General features: G+C 42.6%; 1 protein-coding gene across 2 annotated transcripts in view; it reads right to left on the bottom strand.

The window, feature by feature from the left end:
* Positions 1–12,834, bottom strand: part of PCSK5 (proprotein convertase subtilisin/kexin type 5) — a 416,215-nt gene that overhangs the window by 83,089 nt on the left and 320,292 nt on the right. For both annotated transcript variants that reach the window (XM_059656934.1, XM_059656933.1), the window contains exons 22-24: positions 6,556–6,692; positions 1,788–1,994; positions 448–516 (exon numbers count right to left, since the gene is read on the bottom strand). In XM_059656934.1, coding sequence (XP_059512917.1) covers positions 448–516; positions 1,788–1,994; positions 6,556–6,692 — 413 coding nt within the window. The remainder of the gene's footprint in view (positions 1–447; positions 517–1,787; positions 1,995–6,555; positions 6,693–12,834) is intronic.

Genomic DNA, 12,834 nt, shown 5'->3' with positions numbered 1-12,834 from the left:
TTGCTTTTTCTCAAAGGATTATCTTAGGCTTAAAGTCATTTTTGCAAAGAAACACCCTCTAAACTCCCAACAGGCTTCTGTGTTTCGCATACCAAGTGAGTGATTAGGCATATTACTTTGCTCGATTTTATTTCTCTCCCATCATTTTTCATTTTCAAATTAGTGATCTTGAGAAGCTAAAGAGAGGCTAGGTCCCAGGAACCTAGAAACATGGTTGCTATAGGTATCTCCTGCCAACTAGCTAACAACCAGAGGAAAAGACACCTGTCCTTTCCTAGACTTGAGTTTCAAGAAGACAAGTGACCTATCCCTTGCATGGGAGTGAGCCCACTCAGCGGATATTGATGATGGCAACAATGGCAAGAGTCTCTGCTGAAGGAATGACAGGGTGTGTGGAAAAGGACACAACTATTTCAACTCTAGAATCAACAAAGGAAGATGACATACCCAAGCTGCATCCCAAACATCCTTCTTCGCAAGGCACACATTCTCCAAGGTCTGGGTCTTGGACTTCCCCTATACAGTGAGAAGAGTGAAAAACAATTCATTTTTACTGAGTGAAGACACATCAGTTGCTATGAAAGTAATGTTGGTGTGTAGCTTATTTTCAAGCAAGTAATAGAGCAATTATGAAACCTAAAACCATCTTTAAGGATCTATGTGTCACCCACAATTTTATCTCTTTCATTAATTTCCTTGATTAGATCACCTTGATTGGGTACAGATAGAACAGAGTGGGACTATATGCCATGCTACTTGTATTGAAATTAAGCTGGTAGATTTTATTTGCTAAAGAAATAACTTCTTCTGGGAGTATGGAATTGGGCATATAAATAAACAGGCTCTCTCTTTCTCTCTGTTTATAATCCTCACCTGAGGATATGCTTTTATTGAGAGAGAGAGAGAGAGAGAGAGAGAGAGAGAGAGAGAGAGAGAGAGAGAGAAACAGAGAAACATTGATGTGAGAGAGAAATATTGATGGGTTGCCTTCCGTATATGCCCTGAATGGGGATTGAACCTGAAACCTAGGTAAGTGCCCTGACCGGGAATCAGACCCACAGTCTTTTGGGGAATGGGATGTTGCTTCAACCTCCTGAGCAATCTTGCCAGGGTGAGGGTCTATCTCTTTTTATCTTGTCTAGAAATATCTTGGAGCTCTCTCTCTTCAGCATCAGATTAGGCATAATTCTTATACAGAGCAGAGAAAGTTTGCAGTATTCTTACGTGGAAAAGTGCTGTTTTTAAAATACCCCTCTTCCTATGTAAGATAAGGAATTGGTCAATAATTATAACTTACGATTCACAGAACATTTTAATATTTTCAGGTAGTTTTAGGTAGGATGACTCTCTTTGGCTTCTCACAGCAACCATCTTGGTGCTATGCTCTCCCTTTTACAAATGAAGAAACCAAGCAACAGAATGCAAACAAATTTTGCCCAGAATCTCATAACTAGTAATTGAGGAGGAGAGAATTGTTGGCCATGACTTCCAGACTCTCATCTAATTTTCTCTCCCCGATACCCTGCCCATGAACCCTCTACCCAAGATCAATTTCTATGTGATTAGTTGCCTTCATTATGGATGATGTCTGGGGAAACCCAGAGAAAAAGTGTGTAGGGGAAGAGAGAAGGGCAGCAATCGCTGTTCCCATTTGATGTATAGTCATGCAGAGTCATCCCAGGCACTGACAGGAAACCAAGAAGACAGTTCAAGAGTGTGGGACACGTAGGGGTCCAGTTTCTCCTGCCACCTCCTGGGGCAGGGCAGTGGCCCCAGAGCAGCCTTACCTGGTCCGCACTCTAACTTCTGGCAGGTGTGGTTGGTGGACGCCATGAAGTAGCCATTTGTGCATCGCGTGCAGATGTCTGCGCTGTGGCAAAGCTCACAGTTATCTGGGCAGGGGAGGCAGACGTGCTCCTCTGCAGGGTAGTGCCCTGCTGGGCAGCTCTCATGACACTCCCCCCGGTACAGGAAGCGCTCCTGGCCTTGCTTATCTGAAGAGAGAGAGAAGCAGCAGCAACAACAACAAAAGGGAAAATGTACACAATTAACCATAAAACAAATATAACTAAGATATTTTATTTTTAAAAAAAATATGACCGAGTGCTTAGGCTCCTAGGGGGCCAGAAGTTTAAGAATGGATTTAATAAAAAGTGCAATGTCTGTACTTGTGATTGAAAATTTTTCCTTGGGCTCCTTTCAGGGTCTGTAGAAGCCCACAGACTTGAAGGCTAGAGATCCCATGAGAATAAACAAATGCTTACATGTTTTTTATGACAGTGCAGTCTTTTAGAATGATTTTGAATTCTGTTATCAAAATCACATGCTTGTGTTAGCTGTCTGAATTTTTGTCCGCCTGCCAATTCCTACAGTTGCAGCCATGCAACACTAGACTAAGCACACCTCTGACGCCTTCATGTGCATCCCTGAATGTTCCTGAACTCTGCCAAGACTGGACTCTACCAGGAAAGAATCAGCAGTACCCCCAGCGTGAGACTATGGGAATTTACTCCTAGATGAAATGGAAACTTCTAATGAGTTACAAACAATTGCAGTTTATAAACAGGATTATCAATATATTTAAAAAGATATATATATCTGTATCTATCTATATCTATATCTATATCTATATCTATATCTATATCTATATCTATATCTATATCTATATCTATATCTATATCTATCTATATATCTATCTTCTACCCTCACCCTCCTGGAGTTTTAGTTTGTGCTGAGTGTGTTTGGGGTATCATCTTCTCTGAACCAGGTCTCCCATATGTTCCAGCTTCTGAAGAACAGCTGATCTGTGCTACCCACATAATGGGTCTACTGTTTGCTCATCATGTAATCTACCACGTGAAGATCCAGAACCACGGGCCTTCAAAGTGCAACTTGTCAAATTTGTGGGTAGAGATAGCACAGACCTCCTGTTACAAGTTCAGAAACTGAAAGTTAGTATAATGTTAGGTTGAACCACATGAAAGTGCCAACATTCAACTTTTTTTAAAACCTGTAAACTTGCTTAAACCATTCTCAAATGGTTTAACCTAATGTTTCCTATTTAATTGTTCAAATATAATAAAAAACACAATGTTGGATTATAGGCTCTGAAGCCACCTCTGTTCTGGTGGTAATTTCATGCCAGAGTCTGTTGGTTTTTGTGGGAACAAAGAAAATAAAGAGGGCTTCCGTGTAAGTGGCGGAGTAGTGTCTGCTCTCTTCATGTCTGACAGGAGAGTGTTTGGGAGGATGTAATGTGCACGTGGTGATGCTGCCATTATGGACCAGTGTGGTGGAACATAAAACCCTAATCTGGTAGAACCTGAATCTCAGGAGACCACACAAGGGTTAACCTTCCAAGTTATGTTCTCAGGCACATTATGAAAGCCTAGCAAACTCCAATTTCCATGGCTCATTCAGAGATGATCCTATTTCCCCATATGAGTGAAATCATATGGTTCAGCTTTTTCTGACTGACTTATTTCACTTAGCATAATATTGCCAAGGTCCATTCATGTTGTTGCAAATGGCAGTATTTTGTCCTTTCTTATGGCTGAGTAGTAGTCTATTGTGTGTATGTAAAAGTGAAACTCGTGAACACAAACAGCAGTGTGGTGTTTGCCAGAGGGAAGGGGGTGGGAGGTGAAGGGGATCCTAATATATGGTGACAGGAGAAGATTTGACTTTGGATGGTGGGCACACAGTGCAATATACAGATCTTGTAACATAGAAACCCACACCTGAAACCTATCCTATATAATAAAAGGCTAATATGCAAATTATCCCCTCGACCGGGAGTTCGACCAGGGGGCAGGGCCGGCCAGCCAACTGCTTGTGGCCCCTCTCCCCAGCTGGCCCTGCCCCTGATCGCCACCTCCCCCCACCCCCATCAGGGGTGGGGCCTGCCAGCCAACTGCCTACAGCCCCTCCCCCAGCCATCCCTGCCCCCAATTGGGCCCCCCTACCCTGATGGGGGTGGGTTGGCTGGACCCCATCTGTGCATGAATTCGTGCATCAGGCCTCTAGTATGACCATATTAACCAATGTCACCTCAATAAAATTAATTAAAAAATGGAAAAAAAGAAAAGATCTTGTTTTTAAGAGGGCCAAACTTCTCAGATATAGGTAGGAAGAGCTGAGGGAGAGCAGTGGTAAGCCTACTCTCTTTCTGATCCACAGTTTTACATTCTCTACACTTTCACTTGACATCAACTCAGGATCCAGAGGCTTGGGGGCATTTAAGTACATATTTACTGAATGATTGAATAAGTGAATTAATATTTACCAGTATTCCTATTTTCCCAACATTCCAAATGGATCTTAAAATACATAATGATAATGGGTTTAGATATTAGAGAAAATGTTTTCCAATTCCATTTTTGTTTAGACATGGCTTTATTATTTCTACAGCTTTGGATATTATAATTGGATTTAAAGGACAGAAATTTGAAGGATCTGGTATTTTAAATGTACAGACCCTGCAAAAGGAGGTCACTTAGATGCCTTGTCCTGGCCAGCTTTCCCCATAGGCTTGGTCCAAGAGTATGCCAAGATTTGGTCATTTTCTAATAGCCTGAGTATTATGGCAGCTCACTTAGTTGGGTCTGATAGTTTGGATACCTCATCAATTTAAATCCCATGCATATCTGAAAGGGATTTTAGATGCCATCTTATCTGTGCTTCTCTTTTTTGCAAACAAGGAGAGACTTAAAGAGGTGAAGTGAGGAACTAGAACCCAGGATTTCAGACTGCTGGTACTGATGTTCTTTCTACTGATTCATTCATTCATTCATTCATTCATTCAGTTTTCTTGTGTGCCTTCCATATGCCAGATACTGTGCTAGTGCTCAAAATACAACAGAAAACAAGCAAAACCATTCACTGCTTTTATAAGGCATAGTCTTATGGATAAGATAGGTATCAAGTGAGAGGTGGCTTGTAATGTGAGAAGTGCAGGATTCCAAGGATCCTCCTATGAGGGGGACTTAACCTAGACAAGGGGGGTAGGACAACCCATACTGAGGAAATGCCATTGCAACTGAGATCTAACGGATGAATGAATAGAAAGAGGTCAGGCAGACAGTGAGTGGGGAACATCTCAAGTGAAGTCTTTGAACAGCTAGAGAAATCAAATGCCCATAGGGATAAGGATGTATAAACAATAACAGTAGTAATAACAATAAGTTAATATTTACTGAGTGCTGCTTATATGCCCAGCCCTGTTCTGTTTTATTATTCTATCTCACTAAGTCTTATTTCATTTTTAGAATAATCCTAAGAGGGGCAACCATGATCACCATCTTATAAGTAAGGAAGGAAACAGAACAAGCAGGCTGGAGATAAAATTTGACATAGATATAGTACTTTGTTTACATAAAAACTCACAAATAATTTAAATTAAAATTATGCAAATAAATGTTATTTCCTATTTTTCCACAAAAGCATGATACTATCAATTTGTGCTTATTTTTTCTCAATTTTATTATAAGCAAGAATAAAGATAAATAATACTCTTTCCCCAGAAATGCCATGTAAGTATGCTGATGGTGGTAACTGACAGACTCAGAATCAGTGAGAAACTGGGAGTGGTGGGAATTGTGGAGAAATGCTCTCAGGCCAACCATTTGGGGAATGTGGACCCAGTGTCGCTAGATCTTCCAAGTTTTTAAGCGCAACAAAAAACCCAGGTTTTTCTTTGAAATTTCCCAATTTTAAAACTAAGGTAAGCTCTAACTGGTTTGGCTCAGTGGATAGAGTGTCAGCCTATGGACTGAAGGGTCCCAGGTTCAATTCCAGTCAAGGGCGTGTACCTTGGTTGCAGGCACATCCCCAGAAGGGGGTGTGCAGGAGGCAGCTGATCAATCTTTCTCTCTCGTGGATGTTTCTAACTCTCTATCCCTCTCCCTTCCTCTCTGTAAAAAATCAATTAAATATATTTTAAAAAATAAAATAAAAATTAAGGTAAAATATGAATCTGTCCCACCTGAGGTCAAAGTAGGGGTCAAATGTCAGAGGACCTTTAACATCGTGGAATATAATTCAGCGACAGCATAAACTTTGAGTCATTAAAACGGACAGGGAAGGTCATATTTGTGTTTTGCCGTGGTTACTTTGCTCCCACAGGGCGGTAACAGCTTCTAAGTGGCATAGCTCTTGGCTGAAGAGAGCTTGACACAACTTCTATTACAATATTTCTCTGAAAAGACTGAACGTGTCTGCCTTAATTTCCTAGCTTCTCACTTTTACCTCTACAAACCTTAGCTTAACTGTCTCTCTCATGGCTGATGCCATGTTCTCATGCCCCTTCTTTCTCCTTCTCTGGAAAGACATCTCGTAGCTTCTCTCTCATTTCAGGGGCAGCGAGTCTCCAATAAGGTAAACTTGTGTCCTGACAGAAAGCAGCAACTTCAAGGTTGTACACACTCTCTAACGAACAGCTGCCTAACCTCAACCCCTTCACTACAGGGATGAAGCTTCTGAGTCAAAACCAGACAGTGTCCCTGGGAGAACAGGTTTGAAGCAACGAAGAACAAGTGACCAAACAGACTCCCTCACCTACTCCACAGGAGGTGCAGTTGGAAGGCTCGTTTCCCTGGCATTCTTGGCAAGTGTAGTGGCATAGATGGCATTGATTCTTCAATGCAAATTTTCCTGAGGGACAGTCCAAAACGCAGCGGCCGTCATCCAAAACCCTAGAGGAAGAGCAGACTTTCAGAGTTTGTAAGGGTGACTTTCTGGAATAGCCTTCAGTTTTAGAACATGTGGTGTTCATGTTTCACCGCACAAACTTGGTTTCATTGTTCCAGACACAAGGGGGATGCCTGGGACTGATCATCTTAGACCATGTGGAATATTAATCATGTACCCATCCTTGCTTGGCTTGAGGGTTGGACCCCACAGCAGCCGTGCCAGAAACTGGCTGGCGATGCGGTCCTGATCTGGGTTGCAAATAAGTTAACCAGTGCCCGCAGGGATTAAACCCATATTGTAGGCCCCAGACAATCCCAGCCCACAGTTAGAGGATGGTCTTGGAATTTTCAAGACACTAAATGGTACTTTGAAGACAGAGACCTTGGAGAAAAGATCCTTCCTTTAGATATGAGCATGCTCACACTTTGCAAGGCAGATGTCAGCTCTAAGGGCTCCCAGAGGATAGAGGGAAGCACTGTCCTGGGTTTAGGTGCTACTTATAAACTTGGCCTATGCTTATGGCAAGTATGTGTGTCTTTTTTACAAGTGTTTCCTGAAGCATAGGGTACTGTATCTTTGTTTTCTGACCATGTTTTCAGTCCCCTATAAGGGCATTGGACATAAGTTAGCAGCTGAGCTTCTAAAACCTTTGGTTTTATACACATACTAGAGGCCTGGTGCACAAATTTGTGCACAGGTGGGGTCCATCCCCCCCGGCTGGAGATCAGGACCAATAGGGGCCGTTTGGCTGGGGGGAGGGATGGCAGGAGGTTGGCTTTGGGACACACTGACCACCGGGGAGCAGCTCCTGCGCTGAGCATCTGCGCCCTGGTGGCCAGTGTGTGTCATAGCGACCGGTCGTTTGTCATAACGGTCGCTTAGGCTTTTATATATATAGATGTCATGGCTAATATTTCCATAGTTTTGCTTCTGTTTTACCCTTGCACAGTAATCCCAAAATTGTATGTGGTTAAGTGAATTGTATTCAAAATGTGTCCCAAGTGCAAGACTCAGATAGGTAATGTGAATAGATGAGGTGAGCTGGGGAGGGGGTGGGGCGGCCCAGACCCCTGAGCTTCTAATTCATTAGGCCCAGCATGGAGAGAGCTGAGAAATTGTATTTTTTACCAGATCCTGGGTAATATTCATGCTCTGGTCTAGAGAACACACTTTGAGAACTGCTGCTCCACCTTCTGCTCACTGATAGTCTGAATGGATTACTATGGAGTTTGCTAAATGACTCCTACCTAATACAGGTGGTACCAAATTGGTGTCTTGTAGAGTGTCTTTAGAGTAGCAGCCAATGTATCAGTTGGATGATTAACTGAGCATGTAGTATGTACATGCCCCCAAGGGCACAATGCTGGCATCCAAGTCTCAGAGAACTAAGGGCCTGCAAAAAAGGCAGAGTTGCCTTTTCTCTCCACCACCTCTCTCCACTCAGACTGGATGCACGTGGAAGGCCAGGTGTAGGCCTCATGCCATTTGTTCCTGGGGTGGCACTGGCCCTATTTCCATAGGCAGAGCCAGCCCTAAACTGAGATAGGCATTTGAATTCCAGGCTTGGAGGAAAATGGGGTGGGGCAAGGCATGCTGAATAGTGTGTTACTTGCAGCCTTCCATCTTGTTCCTACTCCCTGTGTCCTTTGCATCTGTTTGGAAACGGAATAGGATTAAAGCCCACAGCATAAAACAGAAGGCTGCCTCACTCCCCGTACCCACCCTCCCCCCCGCCCCGTCCCACCCAGGTTTTGGTCACCCCACCCAGCACCACTGGTGTGAACAGTTCTTTTGGCTCCCACTGCAGTGCGTGGAGTCCAGCCCTAAACAGACCCGCACACATACTAGTATCTGGGTGTCCGTGTCAAATCCTCTGCACCATGGCGTATAATGAGAGGACTGTTCTCAGCCCAGATTTTTAGCAGATGGCACTAATGCCAACTTGGAATATCCCAGCCCCACCCTGCCTCTGCTTTCTGAGCTAGAAGATTTTTCAAGGGATAATTTGGATGTGGCTAGTTAAAAAACAAAACAAAACAAAAAACCTCCCTTTAAGAAAAACTAAGCAAGAGCCTTCTGAGGTTTTTAAACAAGGAAGCCACTCAACACTCTGCCAAAAGGAGAATGGGGCGTGTTTATTTGCGAGGGTTCATTTTCTTGCTAAAAGAAGAGGGGATAGAAAGTTCATCACCATTTTGTCCTTTGTAGAAAGATATGAAAGATTGGTTTAGGGAGAAGTTATTTCTCTTGAGAGGGGCAACTAATACTGTTAATGCTGGGAGCCATTTAAAATCACCCAGAAACTGGGGTGGGGGTGAAACAGATGGTGTAATATTTTTTATTTGGGTAATGGGCTGCCTTTCTCACTTGAGTCCTTAATTTTAAGAAAGTACTAAGCACATAATGGTGCTTTAAATTACCTCCTTCCCCTCTGCCCTCAGGAAAGCACAGGTGACCTACCCAGTTTCTGTGAGAACATGCTTCTTTCTAAAGATGGGAATATAGAGAAAACAGTCATGCCTAAGTGACGGCACAGAATTACTTCATCCCCTGTGCCCCCATCCCCACCAGAAAACTTGCCAAGGAACTTAAAGCAAAGTACCACTTCAAGTGGCGCAGATTTCCACTGACACCAACAGATCTTCCCAGGTGGAGGATAGATACCTTGCCCTGGGCTCCATGGGGCTGCTGAAAACATTTAAAAACCAACTCAAGCCATCTTTGGGATACCCGGTCATCCAGTTTGTGGAATTCTGAGACACTCAGGCAAGCTCGTCGCTGCAGGGGAAGCACTTCTCTCCCCAAGTCATGTGTGCTGTTGGCTTTTTATAAACAGTGAACCATTCTAGGTCCACCAGGGTTCATGGAAAGGAAGAAGGCAGCAAAACCAAGTGCTAAAGCTGGGCAGAAGCATGCTCTCAACATTGGCACCAAATTTTCCAGAGGCCCCAGGGGGTGTGTGTGTGTGTGTGTGTGTGTGTGTGAGAGAGAGAGAGAGAGAGAGAGAGAGAGAGAGAGAGAGAGAGAGAGGTGAACTGGAACAGATGAGATGGCAAGTCAGGGTTAGCTGGTCCTCTGTGTCGATTGTTGGTTTGGCCTAACTAAAGCCATCACAAAGGTACTTCATGTAACTTCTGGGTGTTTTAATGTTTTAACAGAAGGAAATCTGGCAAAAAGTCTTCTTTTCTTAAATTCATTGAAACATCAAACAAAACATTTGAGATTGGTAAGAACAGAGGTTAACTTTTAAATGCTTTTAATTAGTTTCTTAACTCTAATTTTGGGGCTGGGTTGGGAGATTAGCTTGGGACATAAGGATCAGGGCATTACAGAGCTATCTGTGTTAAATAGAGGCAAAAATACTCGAAGTTTTCAATAAATAGTCTCCAAGGATCTAGGATTGATGGAAATGCAAAGGAAAAGCTAGAAGATGAAGAGAGGGCTTTTAAGATGTTGATTTCCTATAAAACAACTTCAGAATTTAATTATTCTTTAAAATGTTATTATGGAAAAATTTAAACATGTAAAATAAACATCACAATACACCCCTCCCCCATTGTATTCTTCACTCAGCTTTAACAATTACCAACACATAGCCAATCTTATTTCATCTCAAGCTCCACTAATTTACTTCCCCCGCTCCCCATATTGTTTTGAAGCAAACCTCTAAGTTAAAATCCTTTAGGGATGAACTTTATTCTACCAGGACTGGAGATCCAAAAGCTTAAGAGTAAGAAACTCGAAGAGACCACCTATTTTGGTGGTTCTGTTAGTCTCCCCACGCCCCTGCGCCAGATCCATTGGTCAGCATTCTCTATAGTGCTGTGCTGGAATTGTGCGCACTAGGATTGCATCCCCAAGCTCACTTCTCTCATCTGCAAAGGATATTTCCCATTGGCATCCTGTTAATTTCAGGCAAAGGGAAACACCAGCAGGAGATCTGAGGGTGGGAGGAGAGATTGAGATATTTATTCCAGCCAGAGCCACAACTCTGCTTCCTCCTTCCAGGGTTCTGGAGTGACTGTGTCCCCTCTAGCTCCAGTTTCTATAAGGCATCTCCTCTTCCATGGTTGCAGCTTTGGCTTCAGGCCTGCGGTGGTAAAGCTGCCCCACTATTGCTTTTCTGTGTGCTTCACCATCCCTTAACTTTGAATCACCTAGAAGAATTCATGAGCCTTGCACCTAACTCAGAGCTGGGCATGAACCAAGTGTCCAAGACTCTCTTGAATGGACTTGATTCTACTTAAGGAAATACTTTAGAAAATACTTTGCTGCCCTTTCAAGAACAAGTAAGTCCACATCATCTTTCAATGTAGTTTCTTTCTTCTTATCTTCTCAAAACTCCTTCCAGTAAAATGCAGATAAGAAAAGAAGTTGGGTAGTTCATTGCCATGATATGATGCCCTTTCTTGGACATATTTGCAAGTAGTTGACATCAAGGAAGAGAGGTGGGGAAAGACATGGAGTACTCAGGGAGATGAGAAGAAAATTGTTCCTTAGGAAGACATCCTGGTTCAAGGTCCAAACACATATTTTTCTTTCTTCAAAATATAAAGCTTGGGCTGCTTAAATAAGTTAAGCCAGCTAAATGGTCCAGGAGGTGTATATCTGATCTTATACCAATGGGCTTAGATTTTGTTAAATGGCCATTTATGATAGTAGAATTTTTTTCTTACTCTGGTGAGCCCAAGGGAATGATGACTTCTGGATGATGTAGCTGCTTTATTAAACAAATGCTAAAAAGTTCTCTTAGTTCAAAGATGTCCAAACATGTAATGGAATTTGATTATTGATATGGTGAGGAATTAGAGGAGAAACAGGACCCATTTTCAGAAAGCTGTCTGTATCTAATAGTATGCCCTGAAACTTCTTTAAAGCAAATTCAATATTTAGAGGTATAGATATCTCAGAGACACTTCGAAAATGTTATCACAGTTAACATTGAGAATTCTTAAGGTTTCTTTTGCATCTCCCTCTCTCCCTCTCTCCCTTCCTCTATTCAGCCCTCCCTCTTCCCTCTCTTCCTCTGTCCCTCCCTCTTTCCCTCTCTTCTTCTCTTTTTGAGGGAGCCATTGGGAAAGCCAAGCCCATGCTATTGATTACAAACTTTATAGTGTTCAATAAAACCCACATTTATTGAATTATTACTATATGTTGATCACTGTAGGGGAACAAAGAGACAAATACACCACAATTCCTGCTCAGGATATTGCAGTCCTGAGGAAGAATTAGATGAAATCACTTTGTGTAAGGCAGAGGGAATGTCCGTCTTAGAGATTCACCTGCCACTGAAGCAGCCTCATCATCCTGGTCTTGGGAGAAACTCTGCTTCCTATGCATTAAGCAGAGCAGTGACGAGGCCATTCAAACATCCAGTCAATCAACAACTGCTAAGCGCTAGAATCAGAGGAGCGTTGACTAAAACACAGCAAGATCCCAACTATTTTCATTAATAGAAATTTTCAGTGTATTAGCAGAGATGCCCATCCCATTTAGATACTTGCTATTTCCTCAACCATTCAGCTATCAGACATTTATTTTTTATTTTTTTATTTTTTTTAAAGCAGGCAGTCCCACTCAACATTATTACTTTTATTTATTTTAATATCTTTTTTTTTTTTTCAGAGAGTAAGGGAGAGGGAGAGAGAGAGAAACATCAACGATGAGAGGGAATCATTGATTGGCTGCCTCCTGCATGCCCCTAATGGGGATCAAGCCAGCAACCCAGGCATGTGCCCTTGACCGGAATCGAACCCTGGACCCCCCAGTCCACAGGCTGGCGCTCTATCCACTGAGCCAAACCAGCTAGGGCTATCGGACATTTATTGAGTGCCTACCATTTTCTGAGCATTGTGATAGATAATAGAGATACAAAGATGAGTATTCCAAGGGGTGTGCAGTCTAACGAAGGGATCACTTTGTAAATGAACGTCTTAAAATGTCACAGTTGCTCTTATGGAAGTTTAGGTAGAACATAAAAAGAAAGAAGTTAATTCTACTGGGAAGAGGTAAAAAATGCCTTCATAGCCCAGCTAGCATGGCTCAGTGGTTGAGAGTCAACTATAAATCAGGAAGTCATAGTTTGATTCCTGGTCAGGATATATGCTCGGGTTGCAGGCTCAATCCCCAGTGTGGGGCATGCAG

The sequence above is a fragment of the Myotis daubentonii genome, chromosome 11 (genome assembly GCF_963259705.1).
Source record: "Myotis daubentonii chromosome 11, mMyoDau2.1, whole genome shotgun sequence".
NCBI classification, from domain to species: Eukaryota; Metazoa; Chordata; class Mammalia; order Chiroptera; family Vespertilionidae; genus Myotis; species Myotis daubentonii.
Note: the sequence above shows the minus strand (reverse complement) of the source record. Positions and strands in the feature narration are given on the sequence as shown.